A 26,489-nucleotide genomic window follows, 5' to 3' on the forward strand; every position below is an offset into this window, starting at 1 on the left:
ATAGCAGAAGTTCAATGTTGGTGCGGCAAATTGGCTCCGGTAAAGATGTCGTGGAGTACTGCGAATCCAGGGAAGAGATATAGAGCTTGTCCACATTATGGAGTAAGTATACAAAACCATTTTACTTAAATACCAACGCTTACAGACACAAAGTTCATTTCTTTTTTTGTTTGTCACACTTCCTATCAGGGTAATGGCAGCTGTCGGTATTTTGAATGGATTGACTCCGATGTCTCCGAGCGTGTTTTCAGAGCTATAAGAGGACTATTGAAAAGGTTGGATAAGAATGAGAGTGAAATCCAAAGGCTACAAAACATAATTGATAAAGAAAATGGTGTGATCAAGAAGATGAAGTTGGAGTCTAAATTTAACTTTTTTTATGGGTTTGCATTTGGAATTGCAGTTACCCTTGTTTGTATGTGACTTGGGATGAAAACTGGTGAACCAAGTCCACAGTTTTTTCAGCTCAAATAGGATTTAGAAATTAGTGGCAGTTTGTAAGCAATGTTTTGAGTTGAATGCTATGAATATTTATGTATAGAAGTTAAACTTTGTTTGTATTTGAATATTTAAGTCTTGAGTTGGATGCTACGTTTTGTTTGATAGGAATCCTGCCTACTCACCTAATGAAGCACAAAGAGTCAACAACGTCTCCACTGAGGCTCGATCTCATGACCTCCCACATAGAGTCAGTAGCATTCAAATATATATATATATATATATATATATATATATATATATATATATATATATATATATATATATATATATATATATACTAGTTTTTTACGCGCATTGCGCGATTGGGATAATGCCCAATGTTTTTTTTTTTTTTTTTAAATAAGTACTTTAAAGTATATCAAGACAAGATTATATTGGAATTGTTCATGCATAGATAATTGAATATTAAATTTACGTATTTAAATAGGCAATTCTAAGATTAAAAATGCAAAATAATATAGTCAAGATTGATTATAATTGTCAATAAAATAATTGTATAGGTATGGTTGAAACCAAATACGAGACATAAGGGAGAACAAATAAAAATTAGGGCATAAAATATTAAATATATACTAATATTGAAGAGCTAATTGATGATTGTCAAACAAGGACAGTGCGAGATAGTTTCCACACTTCAATTTGTTGTGTGATTTGAATACTCTTGTTGTCAATAAATCTCCCAAGTAGTTTTTTTTTTTTATTACAAAGGAAGGGGGATACCCATACAATCTATGCCTACACTGAGGCTCGAAACCTAGACCTCCCACATAGGGGAGCAATCCGATACCAGGCCCAAGTAGTTAATATGATTGACTTAATTATATTTTTTTATTTTTTATTTTTTAAAACAATTATTATTATTATTATTATTATTATTATTATTATTATTATTATTATTATTATTATTATTATTATTATTATTATTATTATTATTATTATTATTATTATATGTATACCCTTAGCTCATTTTACATGTTAATCTAAACAACTAATTTTTTCAAATATATTTTTACCAACCATTGATATAATTCGCTGGTCAAATTCGCTAATATAATCCGCTAACTGCTGATTGTCAAACAAGGACATTGTGAGGTAGTTCTCACTTCAATTTGTTGTGTGATTTGAATACTCTCTTTGTCAACAAATCTCTCAAAGTAGTTAATATGCTTGGCTTTATTAATTATATTTTTTTAATATTTTCATGGTATTAATAAAATACTTGGTAAATAAATATATAACATTATTTTGTATTATAACTTTGATCTTTAATTAAAAATAGTGCACAAAAAAGATAATAGACAATGTAGTGAATATAATCAATTGATGAATTTGAATGTAAAGAATTTTTACATTGGAGAAATATAAAGACAATATAACTAATAAAATTATTTCTCTTAATTAATTTATTGATAATGAATAATTTTTTTTTTAAATAAAGCATTGTAGGGACAATGTAGCGAATATAATCAATTGATGAATTTGAATGTAAAGAATTTTTATATTGGAGAAACATAAATACAATATAACTAATGAAATTATTTATATTATTTAATTTATAGATAATGAATAATTTTTTTGAATAAAGACATTGTAGACACATAATTCTAAATTAAAGAATGCATATGTATTATTTTTTGTTGTAGCTACTAAATTATTACGGAGTATTTATAATTTAATAAGAGTAAAATAGAGTACTAATTATGTCAACTTTGATTAGGATGAGGTTCGAACCTAAGACCTTTCTTATTGAAATCAATGAGTAAGTTAACGGTGAACTAACAGAAATTAACAGAAAAGATAATATTTAACGGAAAAGTTAACGGAAAATCATATTCATTAAAGATAAATTAGGAAATCTTAAGGAAAAATTAAAATCTGATCAATCTGAGACATTCATTTGATTAAAAAATTTAATCGTCATTTTTTCTACCCATTACAGGTCTAACTCTCTTGGGCTCTTATATATATATATATATATATATATATATATATATATATATATATATATATATATATATATATATATATATATATATATATATATATATATATATATATATATATATATATATATATATATATATATATATATATATATATATATATATATATATATATATGATCATGTGCTTCTATAAATACTCCCTCCGTCCCATTTTATGTGTCTAGTTTGGTTAACGAGGCTTGACTGAAGTTGTTTTTAATTCAATTTTTTATAATATTAAGTTTAGCATTAGTATACAAAAATTATATATTTAGAAATGACACAAAAAGTACTATTAAACACACAAAAAAAATTAAAAATAAATAAATAATAATAAAGAAAATAAACAAAGAAGAAATGATTTGTTTGACTAATAAATAATAAGTAGGACATATAAAATGGGACAGATAGAGTATTATTTAAGATTCTTGTAATTTGTAATATTACTTATAAACTTGACAAGAATTTTGGTTTGTACTTCCATAAACATTATTTAAGATTTCGTCTATAATTCCTTAAATATAATCATAGTTTTTTGGTCAAATTTTTACATTTTAACAACAATTTCATAACATTTCGAGTTTAGCAACCCAAACCTGAACGTCACCTAGCCCAGCCCGAACAATTTGAACCCAAAGCAAATAAGCCATTTTTTGGTTCAATTTCGAGTATAATAACCAAGGTTGAAAAATCGCTAAGCGCCTACTTTTTTATTTTAAATTTTAAAAAAAATATTTAAAATCCCGCCTAAGCCCCCTAAACGACTACCTAGGCCGCCTAATCCACGACGACCTACTCGGCGCCTAGGCCGCCTAGACGGATATCCAGGCAGTCGACCATGTGGAATTTCTAGACAGCCGACCGCCACCTAACACCTAGGCGCAATTTTTGCAAACCTGATAATAACTCCCAACCCAAAAATTCCGACAAATTATTCTGTGAACGCAAATCCACATTGCAAGATGGACCAGAATCTAAAGATACACAATTTACATATTAAATATTCACAATTTATAATAACTCTATATTGTATTCACAAATTTCCACAACTTAAAAACACAATTTATATTTTAAAAACACACAATTTCAATACTAAAATACACAATTTAAGACCAAGGTCCACCTTGCAAGGTGGACAACCCTAGTCCATAGTATAATAACTGAAAAATTCCCTAAGTACTCAATATGCACTCACAGTCGAACCCGAACTGTGCCCAAGCCTACATGTAAACCATTAATTTATTATATCACATTAACCCGTTACAAAGTGCTTTTTAGCTCGTCAAACAGAGCTTATTTAAAAATTTATAATTTATTTTAAGCATAATTAACTAACTTCAGTTTTCAACTTCTAACTTATACCTTTTTAGCTTTCATCTAGCCTTTCAGCTAGGTTTGCCAAACATAGCCTTTATCAACACCTCACAATGTAGATATAAGAAGCAGTTACAATAAGTGAAGCTACCCACCATAGCTGCTAGTGAATTAAATCAAAGGCATCTTGCCTGGACTTACTTTCAAAAGCATGGGTCATATATATCCTCCTATACCGATGTCATTTGATCCACCTACAAAAAGAATTCATGATATCAGCGGTCCAAAGCTTGGAGGAGCAACAGGCTGAAAAGTAGTTGTTTTCACATGAGGAGCAGCAAGAGGTTTTTGACACTTGTTCTCTGCTTGTGTGGAACTACTCATCTTCTCTGGGCGCTGCAGCTGCTGACCTTCTTCATTCAACTCTGATTCTGGTTTCCTCTTCGCTTTCTTTTTAGGCAACGCATCTGTTGCACGCATATCACTGCAACTGCTCGAACTTCCTTTCACTCTCTCGGGCATTGGAACACCAGCATTTGCATTTGCATTTACATTTACATTTACTGCTTCAGTATTGGGCACTGGCTTATTTGCTGAAGTTGAAACATCATCTCTTGCATCAACTGCTGACCTTTCTCGGCTGTGCACTGGTGTAGCAAGAATGGGAGCTTCTACTCCACTAGGGACCTCAACCTTAGAACCCAACACCTTGTTCCTTCCAATCTTCTCTCGCTCCTAAGCATAAAACACAGCGGAAAACATTTAAAACCAAGTGACCGACCTATCATGAGTTGCATTATGTGTACATTTTATAAAAACTTGAATCCTTGTAAATGCATAATGTATTTTCTGAAAAGCATACAGCATACCTTGCGTTGATTGTACAAAGCCTTCCTTCTATCTTTTGCTCTACATATAGCTCGTTTAATCCCATGGTTGTCCATGATTCCATTTGGCCAATACGTAGCAAGCTAAACAGTATAATATATTGCAACATTAAGCACAAGGGACAAACTCGTACTGTTTGGAATCTGAAGTTGCCAGATAAAGTTTTGATTCTCTAAACAACCAAAAATTCTACACAAGGAAGTTTTAATTATCAAGGAACTAAAAATTCATTTAAAAAAGATTTTGGCTCACACCAAAAACACATCCTCTGGTGCAATCCTAGTTAATGTTTCTAGAAAAGCTGTGAACTCCTAAAGACAGTATTTTGTTATATTGTAACCCACCAGACAATAATCAATTGTACCCTACCCTATCAATGCGAATTGACCCAGAATGTCATCAAAATAAGCAAAAAAAAACATGTTAGGGGTGAAATAATGAAGCTAACTAGCTAAAGAGAAATTTGAATTATGCCAAGTAGAAAAGAAACCTTGAGCAGTCTACAGTATCCACTCTAATCCAATATATTTGACAAACAGAAAATTAGGTAGCATTTGTTACCCACTTACCCATAAATTGGTTCATAATGGAATCATTTCATTCTGATTTCTTTCTGGCATTTTAGGGTCAAATTAACTTTGAAATGATATCCATTTTAAGATCCATTCATTCCTAGAGCCAAGCAGCCTTGTAGAAATGCTTAAGTTTCAAACAATAGTGCAAAGAAGAGGGAACTAGTAGCAGCCTTCTTAATATTTAAGTATTAACAGCAGATAAGAGTACAAATCTACCTCTGAATACAGCTTTCGGACTTGTGGACCAGCATCTTCTTCCAAACCCTACACTTTAAACAAGTTTGTAAACATATGTTTCTGACAAAGCACCTACTTTTTACAATCTTTGTGAACAAAATGCCTTTACCTCAATATAAAGATCATACAGGTCACATATCTTGTCTTCTAGTGCATTATCCATGCTATATTTTTTTTTAATGGCTTCTTTTTTTTCAGTTGTAACATCTTGGAAATCTTCCAAAGTTCTATCTTCTTGTTCAATTGTCTGCATATAGATGCAATTAATATTTATCATCAGAATTCACAGCAGGGGCAAAAAAACACAGATTACAGAAGGGTCATAAAGAATACAAATAGAGAATTCCATTGAATTAAATTTTATAATCACAAGATAACTTCCCTATATTGCTGACCAAAAAGGTTCATATGCTTTCAGGATTATCACAGCAAAAAAGACCAAATCCCCCCAAATTATTAAAAAGAAAATCTAATGGGAAGCGAACAAAATAAAACTAGGAGATTAAACACACAAGGGACAAATATGAAGGAAACCCAACAGTAACACGCCTTAGATTTAGCAAGTGGAAATCGAGTCCTAATCATATCTGCAACTTCTCCTTTTATTTGCTGCACCCTATCATCTTTCTCCTGTTTTGCCGACAACCCCATGTTAATCATGGTCTTCAAATTTCTCTGCATCCAAAAACATGTCAGATCAACTGAATGCCCTTTTGGCTCGTTGAAAAGAATTGAGGAATGGAATTTAAATTCCATGGGAAAAAATTACTGAGAAGATTGATTTCATTGTTTGGTTGGTGGAAAAGAAATTACTGAGAATATTGATACTATTGTTTGGTTGAGTTTGGAATTGTAAGGATTAAATAAAGAGTATAAAGACCAATATGCCCCTACACAATAATAATGATGATAAAAATAAGAGTTAATTCTAGGAATGAACCCTAGACTATTGACCTTTAACAATTTTTATCCTTGACTTTTAATTTGACCATAATTGGTCCCTTGACTATTAATTTTGTTCTAGATTTGAATATTTGATCCTCCGATTAAATATTCGTTTAGTACGCATTAAATTTAAGGGTAAGAATGTAAAAGTAAGTCAGCGAAATTGGGGACTAGCAAAGCCATCAAACTCATCCCAAACACCATTGCACATCTCAACAACAAGCAAGTCTGGCCGTGGCAAAACCGCCTCTCCAGAAATTCACACTAAGTTCACCATTAGTGGGAATGTGAAGAAAAGGTTGATGCATAAGCCAATCTGGACCAAGCTACTAATAAGTCCCTGTCCCAAATTTGAGGTGAGTATATCCTTTGTTTCATCACCAAATGCCAAGAAACCGAAGATTCCAAACACTCAATACACCAGAGAATTGATGGCCATTGAGACCCCAAGACTCCCAAATTTAGCATTTTGTCTATTAGAGTTTGGAGAAATGATGGCCATTGAGAAACCCAAGACTCCCCCAAATTTAGCCTTGTCACTCATCTCTGATTCTAATGGCAACACCATTCCTATCCCTTCAAAGGCATATACAGCCACTTCAGGGTATAGGGTATAGAGGAACATACTGAAGCCACTAAAGGCCTGCAGAACTGCAGGCATCATCATGAAGGCTCTACAAAGACCTAACTCTGAAGACTTAATTTGCAAGCTGGAAATACATGATATATATTCCCCAGCTTGAGGGGGAGTGTTGAGTAGTAGCCTAGTAAGGAGTCAAAGTTAGGGAATTTATTTTAGGAAAATATGTTAGGAATAATTGAGAGATTGAGGGTGAATTTCAGTATCTCCTATGGATCAGTTTCTTGATTTTCAGTGATCAAATTTTAAGGAAAGAATTAAGCTAATTAGTTCTTTCCTTTATTAGAGTAGGTTGTATATATGCTGCTGTAATCTCCATTAGTTTAATGCAAGAATTTTACAGAATTTCTTCAGTCAATAGTCAAGGGACCATTTCTGGAATTAACTCTAAAAATAATATGTAGTAGCAATTTATAAATTAAAAACTTTTAAATTAAAATATTATAATTATATATTTTATATACATTATGTATGTATTTGCAGGATTCACCACTGACCACCCAGAATCGAAAGTATCATCTCCCACTAATAGAAACAGGAAAAATTATAGGATCTTAGCTGTGCTATGTTAATACTATTTTATTGACAAAGAAAAAGAAGCATCAACATATTCAGAACAATGTTTAAGATGGAATCCACATTGCCTGTACAAGAGAGGGGAAAAACCTTTAATGTCCGGAGCTGCATCAAGTGGCCAACAATACTCATTAAGCGATTTACTAACTCATTTGAAACTTTCCCATGGCTTGCCTGCTGCAACCATCCAAAAATACCATAATTAACTTCCAATGGGGTCTGAGAAAAAGAAATCAATAAGAGCCAAAAGCTCACAACTCATAAGCATTATATAAAATAAGAATCCTGATAGCTTATTACCGCCAGTCTAGCAACTTTCGCCAGCTTATGCTTTATTTCAAGTGGTAACCTCCTTTTGATAGCTTGTGATGAATTATCAGCTTCTTGAACATCAGTATTAGGTGGCCTTGCTGTAATTTAAGAAATTAAGAATGTATTTAACACAAAAGATGATTGGCATAAATAATACTATAGAAGTCATAGGCTATAGAATATACATTCTGCAACTATCTTCTCCAAGTCTCTGATGGCCTTCTCTAGCACTGTACCTTTTCGTCTAACACTAGATGCTTCCCTTCTCTGCATGAAAGGAATCCTTTTGTTATCGATAAAAAGTAATATTAGTTATGTAAGTAAAAAAGAGAAGACCTCTATATGATAACTTACCCCATCAAAACCATCCCTTCACCAACAGTGCAATAGAAAACAAGTTTAGAATAGACAAAGATGATGAAAGAAAAGAGAGAATGTATGACACTACCATATAAACCCGTGATTCTTGGTTGAAAGCCACAAGTTCAATTCCCCACCCCCATTGATGTACCCCCCCAAAAAAAAAAAAAATCTAAAACAATTCTTATATTGAGAATTTGGAATTATCCATATTAATGTTCAAAGAACCAAATGAAAGATGGGCCAAAGACAAGCCAAAAGCTTGAAATATTAGGTGTGCATACAATGAGGGTATATATATATATATATATATATATATATATATATATATATATATATATATATATATATATATATATATATATATATATATATATATATATATATATATATATATATATATATATATATATATATATATTCTTCCAACTTTTCAAAGCTCAAGGCATTGTAAACCCACTGCACTGCCCAAAATTATACTAATGGAAGATGAGTCCGAAACAGGTAACAATAACATTCTCCCAACGCCAATTAATGTGAAGAAATGTACCAAGTAATGTTGCGTGCAGTAAAAAGATGAATTTTCCAAATATGTAAAGCACAAAATTGTTTACCAAAATGTGGTGGATTTGGGCAGGGAGCATCAAAATGTGTATTTCACAATAGTAGAACAAGGCAACACATTGCATTTCACTAAAGCGACATTGCGCCAAATTTGACAAATGCAGCCTTATGTTGCATCAATAATAAAATGTGGCCCGCTTGCTGGTTATACCACTAGCCCAAAACTGTATCTGGGTTCATATTTTGCACACACTGCACTCTTAAGCACTCTCGTATACTAGCACAAGATCTACTTGGCTTTTCTCTACCACTCTTTATTCTCTTACACACACTATCACTTCTTATTTACTTGCAGTTCATACTTAAGTGGCATTTGGTTGGGCACTTTAGTACCTCACTATCATATTTGATTCCAATTATTTTGTCCATTTGCTTACTTTTGCTACCCCACTATTGGATTCAAATCCTTTAGTAATAATAAGTCATTCCCTTCTTCATATCATACTTTCGAATGCTGGAATAGAAAAATGAAGAAAACAGGAAATGTAAAAGCCATCTTCCATGCATTAAATGTGGAATTTGAATATACACATACACATATATATGTATAAATATATGCATTATTTATTTTTATATACGTATTTATATTATTTATTTAATTATTTAATTTTATACCGATTCATATTTACAACCAAACAAAGAGGTTTCAATTCATATTCCAATGTTTGAACCAAATGCCCATCCTCCTTACTCCTACACACGGAACATAGACCAAACGCCTCATTTTATCAGTGGATGAATGCACAGAAATATTTTTTATTTCCATCGGTGCCACTTAACTAAGCCTTTGTTTGAAGAACCATATAGTGCAGAAACATATCGGCCCTATTTGGTAAAATAGTTAGCCTATAAGCCAATTTTGGTTTATTTGACCACTATTAATTGTTTGACTTGGTTAAAAAATCAATATAAGTGTTTGGTTAATTAGCTTTTTGTAACTCCAAAATGCTAAAATTCAAAAAGCTGCTCAAAGCAACTTTTTCAATTAGCTTTTTGAGAAAAGAAATTATACCAAACAGTTATTAGCTAACAGCTAATTTATCAAACACTTTTCTACAATCAGCTAATGTTATCAGCTAGTTATACCCTCTAATTAACCAAATTAGCTAACAGCCATTTACCAAACAGGGCCGAGGTGGTTATGATAATCTCCACAATGAGGAAGCTCACTTTTGTCGCAAAAGAAATGGATGACAAAATTGAATGGCAGAAGCAAAAATAAAGAACACATACTGACAGCATTTACAAAATGCGATCTCACACCATATTTGGCAAACATGATGCGTCATTACAGAACTGCTTCAATGAAATGCAAGCAGTCTCATTTACTATTGCCAAATAAATGTGTCATTATGTCACATTAGCCAAATGCAACATGATGTCATTTTAGTGAAATTATATGCCAGGTCTCATTTTAATGTTGCAAAATAAACATTTTTGGAAAATGTCAAAATCAGCCACATTATGGTAAACAGTTTTTTATTTCTCTATTTAGAAATTTTTGGAAAAATCACCCAATAGCGCAAAAGTATGGAGAAGAATGAACTACAATCTGAATCCATACGTCATGTAATTTTTATTATCTGAATACTCCAACAGTCTACTTAAGGTATAACACTTTAGCTTATCACACCATTAGTAAATTAGTTGAACAGATTTGTTTCTAAGGAAATTTCAATGTTGTAAAAATGGCTAGGCGTCCATTGGGCGTTTGATAGGCACCTAGGTGCACAACTATTTTTTTTTTTAGGCATATGGCATCCTAGTGCTTTAGACTTCTAACAAGTAATCCCCCCATAAAATATAAATTTCCATAATATGATAATACTCTTAAAACACATCATACCCTAACCATAACAGTATAACACATACAAACGAAACAAACAAAATTAAACCCCCCCCCCCCCCCCCCCCCCAAAAAAAAAAAAAACAAATTAACAGCTGCCTAGGCCAAGTTTGCCAACTAGTCGGCCAGCCATCTAGTTGGCCGATTTTCCCATTATTCCCTCCGGCCTAGGGGCACCTAGGTGGCCACCTTTGGCCAATTTTTACAACATCAGAAAATTTCTTATGAATCTAGCAAATATTCTAATTTAGACTATATTGCTGAATTTTGTGCACAAGTTCCCTTTCTTTTTACCTTATGCTTCACATGTTGGATGCTATACAAGAAAGGGACTATGGTTTTTAGGTTACTAATAGAACTACAATCATCATCATATGTTAAACAGTGAATGTGGGCTCAAAATCCCAGCCTAAAGTGTTCAAAAATCATAATGAACTGAATAAAAATCACAGAAATATACAAGTCCATAAATGCCTGAAATTTTTTCTTTGTGGGTGGTGGATGGGGGAGTAGAGGAGGGTGGCAGGATTCTGGAGTCACATCTTTTCTGTCAGGGTACCCACTACCCACTTTAGGGAACTGGATTAGCATAGTAATCCTTTTGCCATTAATTTTGTGTGATGTAATAAGCCTCTTTACTTTGGTCACACTCCATCTGGTGATGAAAATATAACTGTCAAAAGAGAGACACATAACAGTATGCAGTTATAAAGCTACTAATCTTTTAGCTGAAAACCCCAATGTTCTATTCATGAATGTGCAACTGTACTACTGTAAATCACAATCAAGCTGTCCACTAAAATATCACACTAAAGGATGTGATGAATCAATTTTTTATATCAGAAAATGCAAATGCACCATTGTGGAAAACTTCCACAATCAGGTAATCCAGGATAATGTATGACAAATCAAAGAAACACTTTAATGTGTCCATCGAAGATATAAAGTTATTCAATAGATAAAGCACCATAAAATCCACATGGTACAAAAGGAAAGAGCAATTCCAAAGTGGTGAAGCTTGAGAGATAAATAGATGTGTTAAACTACACATTCAGACTGAGCTGAAAAATTGAAGTCTCATCTTTACATTTTTTTAGTTATCAAATGTCATTGCAACAAGAAAAGCCAGATATACGCACATAAACAATTTTATGTACTTGGGGTTACTCCCTCTTGGTGCATTTTTAGTAAATTTTCTTAAAAAAAAAAAATTTAAAACCATTTATTTAAAAAAAAAAAAAAAAAAAGAAGAAGAAGAAGACGATGGGCACATACACAAAGAGGAAGAGTTACAAAGCAAAATGATGTTTGGGTGAGGGGTGTTAAGCTATACTCACCACTGGCTGTATGGAGCTCTTGGCCTCGGGTGGACCAGTGTTGAGCCTTTCATCGTGACCAACACTTTTTTCTCCTCCCTGAAGTGATTGCCCATTGGTAATATTTGGAGAGTCCTGCACATGGGAAATTCTATCATTTGATATATGATTTGAAGTATCAGAAATCACAACCTTCTTTTAACTTGTAGCCAACAATCTTAGACTGGAGAACTCCAGTCCTTTTGCTGATCAAAATACTTTTCCTGCATGAAGTGCCACCATTCAGGACTCCTGAAGGGGATGAATACAACAACCTTGTCGTATTTTGCAGATTTATTTTCCTTAGAACTTTACCCAAAAAAAACAAAAACAAAAACAAAAACCAAAAAAAAAAACACACACACTCACACACAAGCAACCAAACAAACAAAACAAAACAAAAATAAACAACAAACATAACTGGTTCTGAAATTTTACATTTTCATGATATAAATCAAGCATAACACCAGAGTAAGGAAGTCCAGATGCTCCGGCAACATCAGGAACAGGTTTCCTAGTATCCTTTGCAACTTTAGCAAGTTTATTTGGAATAAATCCATCACTCCCAGAATGACCTTTTGCCTGATCTTTTCTTCTGCGCTTTTCCGGGAGTTGAATTTGCAGTGAAGTGGGTTCTCTAATAAATAAATAAAAAGAATGAACTTAGCTGAAATAACTAGTTGTCATCAAGAAACTCAAGAATAGCCAACTCTTAAAAGGTGAACCTAATAATTTCTCAGACGATCAACAATTATTTAAATGAGACTCAATATAGAAGCTTTGAAACACAGTAAATTTGTTACTTCTGAGGAAAAATAAAAGAAAGAAAATTAATGTCAATTGAAATATAGAAGGGAAAAAAGTTGTCACTGTTTAATTACATGAACTTGTACTATTACAATCAAGTACTCCTGAAGTGAAGACAAAACTATATAAGTAATTTTCTAAACTAAGCATATTTCTTCTTGAGCTTTGATCTAAAAAACCAAAAGGTAATATTTTGTCCAAAGTCCAAACATCATAATAATAATAATAATAATAATAATAATAATAATAACAATAACAACAACAACAACAACAGCAATAGTAATAATTTCTTAATTCAGTAATAGCCTACCACCTGCCACCACCAGTGACGGCCCTCCCAGCACCTAACTTGGTTCAGATCTGGACAAAGACACAAAGTCATCTTCATCCATACCCAGGGGCCAGGGACAAAGGCACTTTGTCTTCATCTCTACTGGGCAAAGACAAACAACTTTGTCTTCTTCATCTTCACCCAGTACTCCAGTAGAGATGAAGGCGTTTGACTGCCATGGCAGCCAAGTTTTATAATAATAATAATAACAATAATAATAATAAATTTTAAAAAATATGCCAAAGAAGCATCAAAATCAACAAAACATGATTAGGTTGCATCCAAGTCATCATTAACTTGAAGTTTTTCCAGGCAAAACCAGCTCAAAATGGCTCAATTGCATTTTTTCCCCCAAGTTTAGGTGTACATTTGGAGTTTTTTTTTAGTTCAATGGCCTAAATGCATTTTTCTGAATAGTTTGAGGGTTTATTTAACGCTTATCCCTAATTTAAATGGAGTATATAGTAAAATAGATCTGCAATAAATAAAATTTAACAATAATTTAGGCACCACACATGAGTATTAAAGATACGTACATCCTCTCCAAATTTCCACGATTAACAAAAAAGCCATCATGTTTGATTGCTGAGTTGTCAACCTCAAAATATTCATCCTGCACAAGCAAAATTCATCATTGTAGAAATATCACGTCCACAAAAAGGCCACAGAATTTGTGAAGAGTCTTGCAGAACAAATTGAACCAAATGAGAAAAATGATTATCCCTATACTCCACAAATTAGTTGTATCTTTCCTTAGTCCATCAAAAAGTACTTGATTGGTTTCCTTAATTCCAAGCTTACAATCTTCAACAATTTAAATGATGATTTAAAAACAAGTATTTTGTACTTAATTAAAACAGAGGTGACATGTTTACCAAATGTATATACTATATAGTTTTCAATCATTTAAACAATTATTTTATGGAACCCATTAACATGCCATAAACTATCTAGCTTTCAAACTGGGACCTAGTAAAATGAGTGAAGAGAGTACTAGTTAATAAGAGATGTAATTGACACTGTCACGGACCAGCTCAGTATCATCTATGAAAGAATCCTCTGTGTCGTACTCATCCTCATCAGGAACATCACTAAGATCTTCCTCATCATCACTATGCTTTCCCTATAAACAATAATGCACCAATTAGCAAATTATTTCAGACTGATGTGATAAAAAATAGTTAGCATAACAATTATGTAAAAACAAAATAAAAAATGAATTTAGGAACCACCTATCCTCACAAGAGTCTCATTTAAGATAAATGGTAAGCAAATAAGATCCATACCACATAAAGGCGTTCAATCTTCTCTATTACAGCATTCAAACGGTTTCCAGGGGGAGCATCCTTAACTTCCTTTTCCACAGATTGTCCAGAGAAAATTGAGAATCAATATACAGTGTTCATAAATGAACTAATTGGTATAAGATATACTAATATACACCTGTAGAGACTAGAGAGGTAAAAGTAAAATATATCTATAACAAGTAATTTTATCATCAACATTCAAGCAAGCCTAGTAGCCCATGGAGCCAAGACAGGCAGAAAGATGAAAGGGCTGACATCATATTAAGGGGGCGTTTGGCTCATTGAATGTTAGATTACCTTAGGAAATGTTAGATTGTTGGGAGTGTTAGTTTACTATGAATGTTAGATTCATGTGTTTGGTTAAAATTGAGGTATGTAATATAAACCTGTTTGGTTTAGGGATTATCTTTTATGTTATAATTATTCTTTTTTACTTTAATACCCCATATTCTCATGTATTTCAATAAACTTTAAAATTTAAATAAATAAGATAATGGTATCATCATATCATATTATAATTACATGATTTAAAAATAATTAACTAAAAGCTTGAACTTGAGAAACAAAATTACTTTATAAGCTAACATGACGTAATAAAAAATAAAATAAAATATATAATTACAAAAACAATTAAATATGATACATATAATAAGCTAACATAAAATATATATTTTATAATAATTAGAATTAAAAAGGCAAAATTTGTAAATATGCATGGTAATCTTAGATAACTTAAGAATTGTGAGGGAATCACATTCCCTTCAAAATGTGGAGGACTGGAGGGTATGTTGCATTCCTTGGGGAATGTTATATTCCCTTGGAAAAGCATGGTAGTGTATCTTCTTCCTGGAAAAATATCATTTTTTTGGAGCACTTCTAGTCCAGCAACAGCGATTAGCACCAATTATATGCAAGTTGAAAATATATTCCCCATTCCCAAACACCCAGCTTTGGTCCTAAGAAGCAAACCCGCCCGCCCCTCTCCCGACCCCTACTAGTTTGGAATTTAATTTTATTTCTTAAAAAAAAAAAAAAAAAAAAAAAACAGAATAAATTAGAAACTTCAAAAATAAAAGAAAACAAAATTAAATAAAAATAGGAAAGATGAAACTAAATAAAAATAGGAAAGTATGTATATCACCACTGGCTAAAGCAAAAACTTCACCCTTAATACTTATTCAGATTTCAGACATCCTCTCTCCATACCTTTATGTTAAAGATAGTGTTTTAACCCCTAGACTATCCTCTTCTACCTTCTCTAAACTACTTGTCCCTTTTTTATTCACCTGTTTCCATTATCCCTTCATTTCCAAAATATAATTTAATTTCAACCACTATTTATTTTTTATTTCCCAAATTTGTTCCAGTTGCCAACACGAGACTAAAATAATCAATCTGAGAATTAGAAAAGGAAAAAATGAGGTATATGGAGTTAGACTACCTTTCTTCTCCTATATATATCTACTATGTGTGTGCATGTATACACAACACATGCATACTCAGACATATATACACTTTTTTTTCCATGCACTTAATATTATTCCAAATTACATAGTGTCAAGATGGTATCAAAGCTAACTAAAAATGACCAACCATTTTTGTAATTAATGGCAATACAAAGCACAAGACAGTGTAGAGGGAGGACTTCCCGATCATTAAAGATATTCCCATAATCATGAAGATGATAAATAAAATCAAACCTGGAGAAAGAAGAGATGGAAGTAGTGGCAAAACTTTAACGACAAATGTTGCAACCGTATAACCAACGTTTAGAGCAATTCATCACAGATTATCACGAATTTAAGTTAAAATGAAGCTGAATAAGCATAAAGATTTCTTATTATCAACGAATCATACACGCCAAAACTCAGCAACTGACATACCGGAGCAATGCGTGAGTCAAGGGAAGGATTAAGAGGTTGATTCGCAGCGGCAGCTGCAGATGAACTCGGAGCAGGATCGGAAACAGCATTTCTGCGAGAATGAGGGCCAGTGGCGTCCTTGAGAAGCTTCTTCCATGATACGATTGTGGTCTCCCCCGGCGTCAGCTTCACTGTAAACCTCTGCCGCCCTGCCGATTCCTCGTACGACGTCGAGAACTTACCGCCGGCAGATTCACCGCCGCCACCGGTACCACGTTCATCCATTGAAGATTATAATTGTTGAATCTGTATCAAAATTTGGGTTTCAAGAAAATAGGAGAGGAAAATAGAGATTCGAAACCCTAAGTCCTAACTCCTAAGAGTAAATGGGAAGTGATTTCTTTCTCGTATCTCGGTTTGCGTATTTCTTTCCTTTTCTGGTTCTTTCCTTTTTCTTTTTTACAATTTTACCCAAATACCTTCTCAACTGTGAAACCAAATCGACTACTGTATAGACCAATTAGGAAAAGTAGTTTAATTTTTTTTTTATGGGGAACATGACATTTTAGTCTTCAAATTATAGAGAAATACTCCGTAACATTTTTTGTTCCTTAGTTATACCAAATTACCAATAGTAACTTTTTGTTCTTCAATAATTTGTGAAGTGATTTTTTCCATTACTAAATTTTGATATATATATATATATATATATATAGAGAAAAGAAGATTAATGCATTAAATTAGAGAAAAAAATCAACAAAAAACATAAAAAGAGTGGTAAATCACTCGCAACATATATTGAAATGGCCTTCATAATAACAATGTGGGCGGCACAATTCGCAGAGCTCTTAGCAAAAGAGAAGCTAACATCTAAACATTACTTCTTTAACATATCAATAAGAATGCCTAGATCAGAATTAAAATGTTTGAAAGTAATATAATAAAAAACTTGTTTAGAGTCCATCTCAAATTCTCAATTCTCAACCACAACATTATATATCAAAAGTTCCATCTTGTTTTCTTTAAATTGAAGCTAATATAAGATTATGATTTTACATTCAAAAAATTTCTCAACTATCATCACTTCACAACTCAATCTAGAATAAGTTGACAAGAAAAAGAAAAGGGTTGACAAAAACTTTAATCTCTATTATATCGGCCTCAATAAAAACAGATGAGCCGTCATTTCTTTTCCCATTCACAGAACATAACCACAAACGCCACTCACATTTTACACCTGCAAAATCTACCTATGCATTGTTTAGAGACAATCCATGTAGTGATTGTAACGCCTCCGGTTGAACTCCAACAAGCTTCCGTATGTTCGGTCTGCAACTCCGATGAACAGAGCTTCAGTGTCGGGGCTGAAGGAAATTCCGGCAATCTCACCGAACAGGTCAATCTCCTGACCGGCAGAATAGTCAGACCGGGTATCCAAGATGTGCACGAAATCAGCAGCCTCCGCCATGGCCATGAACCGCCCATCTGAAGTGAATTTGATGGCCCGAATAGCTCCCATTCTTCCTTTCACTACTGCCAAGGACTCTGACATGTTCCTTAAATCCCATAGCCTGCAAGTGGTGTCCTGGTTCCCGGTCGCCAGGATTTGTCCATTCGGGTGCCAGGCCGAGGCAAACGAGAAGTCTAGGTGCCCTTTGAGGTTGTTGATTACCTATACATCAGTGATCAGATCTGTTAGGATCGAGTGCTTACCCGCCAAAAGCTATATAACTAGTACCGAAGAAACAATTGTATTCCATTATAGACTCTGGCCATAACATTTTCTAGACGCTGCTGGACTTAACCTTTTAAGCCCTTTTACAGGCTTCTGTCCAACAATCATCGAGCCACCGAGTGTTAGACACTTAGACTTGGCCTTTATCGGTCTTTGCCAAACAACCGGTGAGGCGGTGACCTAGTCTGACATCACTTGTTAGAATCAAGTGCTTACCACTTGGGTCAAAAGCTATATCTAGTAGCAAAGACCCAACTTTATTTCCTCATAAATAGCCTTCACATTTTCGAGACGCTGGGTGCTAGACTAGGCCCTTTACCAACTTCTGCCCAACAATCCCCAACCATCGGGTTCTAGATTTGACCTTTACTAGTCTCCGCCTAACAAAATCATCATTTTCAGGCCCCCGCCCAACAAAATCATCATTTTCAGATCAAATTGTCGGAGTCTTGAATTGAGTATGTCCCATAAAAGTTGAGCAATATACCAACCTTTCCTGATTGAGCATCGGCAATCAGACATTCAGGATCGTCCCCAAGAACAGCTAGCATTTTACCATCTGGGCTGACAGAGGTATTCTGTGATATATATATAGCATGAACATATAGGTAATTGTAGTGTTGAAACAAGAGTATCTGGGTTTAGTCTGGAATTGAAGAAGAGGTACTTACATTCACGGACCAGGGGAATGTGAAATGGTTAAGACAAGCGAAGTTTTGGGCATCAAAAACTCTGACTCTGGCATCATTATTTGCTGCCATAACTCTGATTGAGCCACTGAAATGAATACAGCATTTGGAGTTTATAGAAGCAAAATGTTTTATGGGTATCAATTCAGGAAAAGGATTAGAACTTACTTGGGACTATTACAAATATCCACTGCGTTAGTTATAGCGCTCTCTTCTGCTGTTATTTTAGTGCTAAAGGCAACTTCAGGTTGGTTCAGGTACTGAAAAAATCAAGAAATCAAAAGATTAGCACGACAGCATCCAGTTTTTTATTCTATCTTCCTCTTCAATTGTTATACCTTACAGATAAGCTCCCCTTGAAAACCACCTGCCACCATTAGATTATTTTTCACAGCCATGGTGCTTATCTGTACTCTGGAAAGAGTCTGGCCCAAGGATCCACGGGATTTCTGAGAATAACACAACAAACGGGTAATTGATTAGTGCTTGATCACTACGAGTTTTGTGTGAAAGACACAAGATAAATCTTCTAGTTACCAGTGTTGGAACAAGTGGTTTCGCAACATTGAGTATTTCTTTTCCCCTTTTAAGAAGAGAAGACCAGTGCATTACTGAGAAGTTTTGCATCAGGTACACATCATGTTTTGAAGTAGACCACAAGAGGTTCCTGAGCTGATAACAGAGGAAAATCCACATTTTCAGTGACACTGTTACCCATCAATAAAAATTAAGATTACAGGTGTTTATAATTCCCTAAGATGCAGACAAGGCATAGCACAACACAAATATAGACAACTAGCTCTAGTATTATATTGATCATTGTACTTGAACCAAGATTTAATATTGTTATATTTCAAAACACACAGACACCCACACAAAAACACTTACTACATCCTATAAGTTAAGGTCTCTCTCTCTCTCTCTCTAGACAACTAGCTCTAGTATTATATTGATCATTGTACTTGAACCAAGATTTAATATTGTTATATTTCAAAACACACAGACACACACACAAAAACACTTACTACATCCTATAAGTTAAGGTCTCTCTCTCTCTCTCTCTATATATATATATATATATATATATATATATATATATACCCCTCTTCCAGTGAGAACTTGCGAACTTATACATAATTGCACACAAGTGATTTTGTGCATTCATGTTGGTTAGCAGGTTCTTACCGGAGGAGGAGTTCTCATTTGATTATTAATCTATGTATGTATGTATATGTATGTATATGCATGTATGTATGTAAAGAATGAAAATGAAAGCTATGATGCTAAACCATACCAAACACAATAAAAGCAAGAACAGGTCATAGAAGAAACCAATTCACTCATGGTATGTAGTATTGATATAGAATCACTCAGCAAATTATCCAGACCAGGTATCAAACAAAGTGTCTTTGCTTGGTTTCCAGAAACCAGGTCAGAACAATACTAAATACAGTAATACTGACAGAGGTCTCTAAAATTTTCAAATATTCCCCATCCATACCATATGGAAAATGTGCCTTAATGTGCCAGCTGCTCAGATATTAACTGCCAACCTGCATCTAAGGCTGAAAATACAGATGAAATAGCAATCCCATTGATATTGGTTAACTACTATGTAAATTAAAGAACCAATAATAAGAAATCAGTGAAACCTAACCATGTCCTTCCAAGGAAAAACTTATTTATTGAGAAATGTAACAGTGAGAAACTAACCAATGCTACTTTTGTGAGTAAAAAGGTTGGTACCACCTTGCCAGTGCAAATTTAATTTCTTGCTTCAAGGAAAATGAAGTAAGTTGCATCAAGGGGAAAAGCAGTTCAAGCAACAAAGATCTTTACTATTTCAAATACACAGTTGTCTTGAATTGTTTTAGAAAAAAGGTCATAAGTTAATTTCAAGCTAATTCCCCAACTTGGATGCCATGACAAACATTATCTCAAACATGCTGGTCCCTCTGACAATTATTTGTGGAAAGCTGCTCAATGTTGTGTTAGCTGTAGATCAGGTTTAACTCTACATACAATCACTAATAATAACACCTCCAGAAATGCTATGGGCAAAAAGGTAAGGTAAAAATGAAAAGAATAATAATTAGTCTTAATAGTATGAATCTGCAAACTTGCATTTGTTGGAAAGATGTCCAGTAATCCACAAAATATTTAAAAAATACTTCAATACTGAGTGGAACTAGATGCAGATATGACAGGTATCAGATTCTAATGGTTGAATCATGAAAAAAGAAAGATCCTAAAAAAACTACATGGATTTGTCCCAAATACATCATAACATGAAATTTAAAAAAAAAAAAAAAAAAAAAAAACTGAAACAGGTGATGAGGATGACAATGAACATGACTACAAAACAGAACACAGGAATTACTTGAGAGCAAGTGAGACGGTACCTGAAAGTGCACAATGGTTGACTTGACAAGCCTGGTATTGAACTGGAAATCATAGAAGCTGTTTCCTTTCTCCACTACCTTGTACTCCTGGAATCACATGTATAGATGTTTAGGCACACTAGGAGGAGAACACAACTTCAAAGAGTAAACAAGGAGACCAGTCACTAGAACTGAGACATCAAGGTATAAAAATCCATGCCTAAATGGGGGAAGATCTGAAATCGATGAGACATCGATGTAGTTATACTAACATCTATAGAAAGACAGAATCTGTAAAGAGAAATTAAAAGATTTCAGACAAATTAAACCTTTTGAAGCTCCTGACGAGAGCGAGAGAGGCTTTCGTAGTTTTTGTATCGCTTCAACCTTGTCTCGCGGTACCTATCCCGGGTATAATTGAGCCGTTCCCACGGAATCCCTTGGATATCCTTGCCATTCCTGGCTTCTAAAGCCGAAGTATCGGTCTTTGACTCACTCTGCAAAAATTAACGGAAGATTTTGAATAAACCATCATTAGATTGCCTTAAACAACATTATCACGACCAAAATCTCATGTTCTTATTTGTAATTACCACTTCAAAATCATCGTCGAAGTCAGAATCTTGAGAATCATCAAAGCTGGAGCTTGGAGGAGAGTCACTGCTATCTTCAAATGGGTTATCATCGAAGTCATCCACCATGAACTCAAGCTCATGGCTCAGAGAGTACGCCATTCGATCTCCTAAACCACACAAATAATAAAATCTGAAACACAAACAATTAACCGAAAAATAAATCCATTTTCTTCACAGTGGATTTGATGTACCAATGCAAACTGCGAGCATGCATATATACATACATATTCCACATATCCGTTAAATCAATTATTCCGAATATACATAATGCAACCTGCACGACTGCATCCGTATTTAAATGGAAAATGGTAAATACCAGAAGGAGAGAAAATGCGCGCGCCGGCACCGACCTTAAAAATGAAGCAAAAACGAATCGGAGATACAAAAGGCCGCTCAAACACGAGATTAACAAAACACTCGGAGAACTGAGAAGCGGAAGAGTTTGTGATCGGAAAACAGTGGCCGGAAAGTTGATTTTGTGGATGGGAGCTGAAAGTATTGAGCATTGAACCATACTTATAACGGTGAGGGAAGGGGTTAACGGTGAGCCCACAATATGAAATCGGGACCCACTCAAACGCCAACAGTATTGACGGTAACGGAGCTTCAGTTTCCGTTATTTGTCCGGATGTTAGTCTTGTTTGATGTTTCTGCCTTTCCTGCAATGGTTAGAAACTTGGTCCTGAAGGCACTCATTTTCAAAATAGAATAATATTTCCTCTTTGACACAATTTGCCCCCAGAGAATCATCAATCATCATGATTGTTGTATTTAAATACTATAAATTTAATTCAATATACATATTCAAATAGTATTATAAGTTTTTCTCACCCAAAAATTATATTTGAAGTAATTTTTTTTAAATAATATATTTTTTAATTATCTATCTAAGAAGAGACAAATTGAAATCTCCTTATAAAAATTAGCAGAAATTGGAAAAAAGTGTTGTGAAGTTTTTTTTTTTTTTAAAGAACATTATTTTGAAGCATATTAAAAAGGCTGGAATAGAACAAATAAGACGGTATGGAGAAAATATTATTTTTTCTTTCTAAATTTACCTCTAATCGTTCAATCTTTTGATGTTGTAATAATTTTTTTTTTTATTGTTTGCTTATAATTGGTTGATAAAAGAATATGGCCTAAATCCAAGGTCAATTGAGCAAGAGATATGAGAGTTAATCGGATGAAGATGATAATTAGAATCCATAGGCATGTATTTGAGACCTAGATAAAAAGAAAAGAAAGTTAGGGGTGCAAATTGGGCTAAACAGTAGAGTTAAGGGGATGATGTGCAAATGTTGGAGGGATATGGTCCATAGTGGGACAAGGTAGGAAGTTTGGGAGCTAGGATGCAATATTGAGGTGATGGTTTATCAAGTGAGACATGGGTTGAAGTCTAAAGGATTGGGATGTACATATTTTGGGGTCAAGGTAGGCTGGATTGGAATCAAGGGAGTAAGGACACAAAAAGGGGGAGGAGGGGTGTCAGAGCCGTCCATCCCTTGTTATGGGCGGCATGTTGCCTCCCAGTTTTCTGTCGGCCATGGCATAGCTAGACGTGGCCATACAGGGCTAATCACGGAGGTGATGGCCCCAAACAGAGCCAATTTTTGCCAAGTTGTGGCTGGCCAAGATTGATGGTCAAAAGGGAGGGGTGAGTGCTTGTGGCATGGCATGGTTCGGATATGTCGGTGGTGGAAGAAACTAATAAAACGAGGTCCATTCATTTTGCAAAAAGCCCGTGGCCTCGGACATTATAAATAGGGGTCCTTTTAGGCTTTCGGATATTATCGAATCATAGGGAATTCAACTCTTTTCTCCTAGGTATTCACTTCAAGACAAGGCCACTTTGTTCAACCGATTTGCCAGCATCTTGGAAAAAATTTTATATGTCACATTACATAGCGCAATCGGCCGAAGATCCCCCATAGTAATAGGTATAGTCTTTTTCGGAACGAGGGTTATGATAGCATCATTCATGCCAGCTGGGAACCCCCGCCTCACCGTTAGCACATCTTATAATAAAATTCGCTAGGTCCTGACCGATTTCACTCCAGAAATGTTGATAGAAAGCTGGGCTAAATCCGTCCGGCCCGTGTGATTTGTCAGGCGCCATTGAAAATATGGTCTACTTCACCTCATCGACAATGAAAGGCTGCAACAAACGATTATTATCCATCTCAGAGACCCTTCGGTGCAAAATCGTCTAAATAGCCATCCATGTGAATGCCTTTGGACGTGAAAATATTCTGGAAATACTTCGAAGCTACCCCCAGGAGGCCATCGCCCTCAATCCACTAAGCAGTGTCATCTTACAGTTTCAATATACGGTTTTTCCTCTTTTGTGCCGATGCATAGAGATGGTAGAATTTTGGTGTTTCTATTGTTGGAAAAATAGCATTAAAATGACATTTTAAGTGGCTATTTTGTGATACAAATATTAGTGGATCCATTTTTGATTTGGGTCGGGTTAAAGTGGATTCGGGTTCTTCATAGTGAGACGAAGAGATTGATATATTGTACGTTCAAAACGAATAATGGGTGAATGAGAAATTGATTCTCAAAGTAGACCCATTTGAGTTGGAAAAATGAAGCGAAAAAAGAAGGAGTTTTTGCCCTACATTGGTTTGGAAATTGGGTGGTGCAAATCAAATCCCAAAATGGGTCTGAAAAGGCTTGACTCGTGTACGTCGGCGCTTGCTGGCACGAATGTCGTCCGGAAATTGACACTGATGGATTCGGCCTTCCAATGCCGAATCATGGCAAAGGGCCAACAGCACGAGTGCTTCAGTTTGGCCTACTGCAACCAAAATCGTTCTCGATTTGGGACGATTCGATGATTCTAGCAGCGACCGTTGTGAGGTTAAATTTATCCGTTACGGAATTAATTTTGAATTAATTCCAATCTTGAATTACGAATTTAATCTCAATTAATGGCTAAGCTGTTTCAGATGTTACAAAGACTGTCATTATGTCAGTTTTGAATGCCCCACCATTGAAATGTTATCTATCTTCAATCTCCTATATAAGTTCGTTGTAGGGCAGCAGGTTTTACGCACAGAAAAATTAGTTTTTCTTCTCCCAAAAACTCTGTTCCTACTCCTTCTTGCCAACAGTGTTCATCCCGTTGTTCTAGTTCGCCGGGTTTATTCGTTTAGGTGCTCAAACGTTGAACCGTAGTAAATTTTATCCTGGGAAACCTAGGCTACAACACTCCTAGTATTTTTGGGAGGTAGCAAATAATTAATGTTTTAAGGAAAGAGTGTTTGCTCGACTCATAATAACCACCTACCCTCTGTTTTCCTTCGCATCTTATTGGTTCAAGTAAGTGGGATTATGCTTTAAGCAATAAATCCTTGACCTATATATTTGTATATTGTTGTTGGTTGAAATTATAATCTAGAAGATTATAAATTCCTTGTGGTCTGATTTACACACACACACACACATACACACACACACACACACACACACACACACACACACACACACACACACACACATATATATATATATATATATATATATATATATATATATATATGTAAATATTATTTTTGTGGTAAATTGACGACTAGGGAGACTATCCCCCACAAACATGTTCCACGATTCAAACATAGTATCTTTACACCCATTCTCCTTCAGCCATGCATTCAAAGAGGAAATTTCTACGACGTCTTGCTATTTTTGGACCATCTAACTCAATGAAGATAGCCGTGTGATCTGATGTAAACACATCATGATTAAACACCGTAACCTGGGGGAATAAAGCACACCAGTCTGCTCTCGCCATAACCCTATCCAACTGCTCTTCAACCCAGTTCTCAGTACCTTTTTCTCGTTCCCATGTAAATTTTCTACCTCTCATCCCAAGGTCAAACAGACCACAATCCTCCAATGCAGAATTAAAACCATCAAGAAGGGATGTGGGATGAGGATGAATGCCTCGCTTCTCATCCGGAGACGCAATGTTGTTAAAATCCCCTGCGACAACAAAGGGAGGTCGGACTTGGTTTTGAGAGAACGCAAGAAATCTCAAGCCTGTCAGTAGGGGTGTTCAATCGGTTAACCGAACCGTTTTAATCGAACTTTTTAAACCTTTAACCGTTAACTGAACCGAAGTTTGTGTTACTGAATTAACCGAACCGAAATTTTTTTCGATTAATCAGTCTGTTAATCGATTAACCGAACTTTTTAAAGCTATAGTTTAAAATCTTAAAAATCACCTAAAATGATAAATCCAATTAAAATAAAATACATATCATAATAAATTCATCCCTAACTTCAAATCATTAATCAAAAATCCAAAGTCTAAACATCCATATAGTCTATTATATATTTATATTAGTATTACACAATTACTATATATATATATATATATATATATATATATATATATATATATATATATATATATATATATATATATATATATATATATAAAACTTCGGTTAACCGACTCTTTCAAACTGAATTAACCGTTAACCGAAGTTTTGGAATTCCTTTAACCATTAACCAAATCAAAAAAGTTTGGTCAAAAAACAGTTAACCAAACTTTGTCAGTTCGGTTAATTAACCAAAAATT

General features: G+C 34.3%; 2 protein-coding genes across 4 annotated transcripts; both read right to left on the bottom strand.

Annotated features, from left to right (window-relative positions):
* Nucleotides 1-3,712: 3,712 nt before the first annotated feature.
* On the bottom strand, nucleotides 3,713-16,898 carry LOC109151311. 2 transcript variants are annotated; one of them, XM_019299259.1, is made up of 14 exons: nucleotides 16,486-16,898; nucleotides 14,582-14,650; nucleotides 14,326-14,418; nucleotides 13,832-13,908; nucleotides 12,596-12,794; nucleotides 12,140-12,253; nucleotides 8,158-8,239; nucleotides 7,961-8,070; nucleotides 7,751-7,834; nucleotides 6,049-6,174; nucleotides 5,609-5,746; nucleotides 5,479-5,526; nucleotides 4,669-4,770; nucleotides 3,713-4,534 (listed from the first exon to the last, which is right to left on the bottom strand). In XM_019299259.1, exons 1-14 carry the CDS (start codon nucleotides 16,747-16,749, stop codon nucleotides 4,067-4,069), a joined length of 1,974 nt encoding a protein of 657 aa, XP_019154804.1. In that variant the 5' UTR covers nucleotides 16,750-16,898; the 3' UTR covers nucleotides 3,713-4,066. The 2 variants fall into 2 exon arrangements, with proteins under 2 accessions (XP_019154804.1, XP_019154803.1); XM_019299258.1 differs by having other exon boundaries at nucleotides 7,751-7,837; nucleotides 16,486-16,897.
* A 616-nt stretch (nucleotides 16,899-17,514) lies between these two features.
* Nucleotides 17,515-22,425, bottom strand: LOC109151312 (uncharacterized WD repeat-containing protein C2A9.03-like). Of its 2 annotated transcripts, none has more exons than XM_019299260.1 (10): nucleotides 22,221-22,425; nucleotides 21,863-22,011; nucleotides 21,599-21,766; nucleotides 21,291-21,377; nucleotides 19,426-19,560; nucleotides 19,227-19,337; nucleotides 19,057-19,148; nucleotides 18,871-18,976; nucleotides 18,691-18,777; nucleotides 17,515-18,136 (listed from the first exon to the last, which is right to left on the bottom strand). In XM_019299260.1, the coding sequence occupies exons 1-10, from the start codon at nucleotides 22,408-22,410 to the stop codon at nucleotides 17,726-17,728; spliced, it is 1,536 nt and encodes a 511-aa protein (XP_019154805.1). In that variant the 5' UTR covers nucleotides 22,411-22,425; the 3' UTR covers nucleotides 17,515-17,725. The 2 variants fall into 2 exon arrangements, with proteins under 2 accessions (XP_019154805.1, XP_019154806.1); XM_019299261.1 differs by having other exon boundaries at nucleotides 22,255-22,395.
* Nucleotides 22,426-26,489: the final 4,064 nt, after the last annotated feature.

Source organism: Ipomoea nil, unplaced genomic scaffold (assembly GCF_001879475.1).
Source record: "Ipomoea nil cultivar Tokyo-kokei standard unplaced genomic scaffold, Asagao_1.1 scaffold2283, whole genome shotgun sequence".
In the NCBI taxonomy this organism is placed as follows: Eukaryota; Viridiplantae; Streptophyta; class Magnoliopsida; order Solanales; family Convolvulaceae; genus Ipomoea; species Ipomoea nil.

Bases quoted from the DNA above. Each gene is read 5' to 3' on its own strand.
- LOC109151312 (XM_019299260.1), bottom strand. From the start codon at position 22,410: ATGCTCAATACTTTCAGCTCCCATCCACAAAATCAACTTTCCGGCCAC. The intron at 21,378-21,598 runs GTTTAATTTGTC...ATGTGATTCCAG, and splicing joins CTCGTCAGGAGCTTCAAAAG to GAGTACAAGGTAGTGGAGAA. The intron at 19,561-21,290 runs GTACCGTCTCAC...CTCTGTTATCAG, and splicing joins CAACCATTGTGCACTTTCAG to CTCAGGAACCTCTTGTGGTC.
- LOC109151311 (XM_019299258.1), bottom strand. From the start codon at position 16,749: ATGGATGAACGTGGTACCGGTGGCGGCGGTGAATCTGCCGGCGGTAAG. The intron at 14,419-14,581 runs GTATGGATCTTA...TATTGTTTATAG, and splicing joins AGATTGAACGCCTTTATGTG to GGAAAGCATAGTGATGATGA. The intron at 8,240-12,139 runs GTGAGTATAGCT...CCTTTCATGCAG, and splicing joins AGAGCTCCATACAGCCAGTG to AGAAGGGAAGCATCTAGTGT.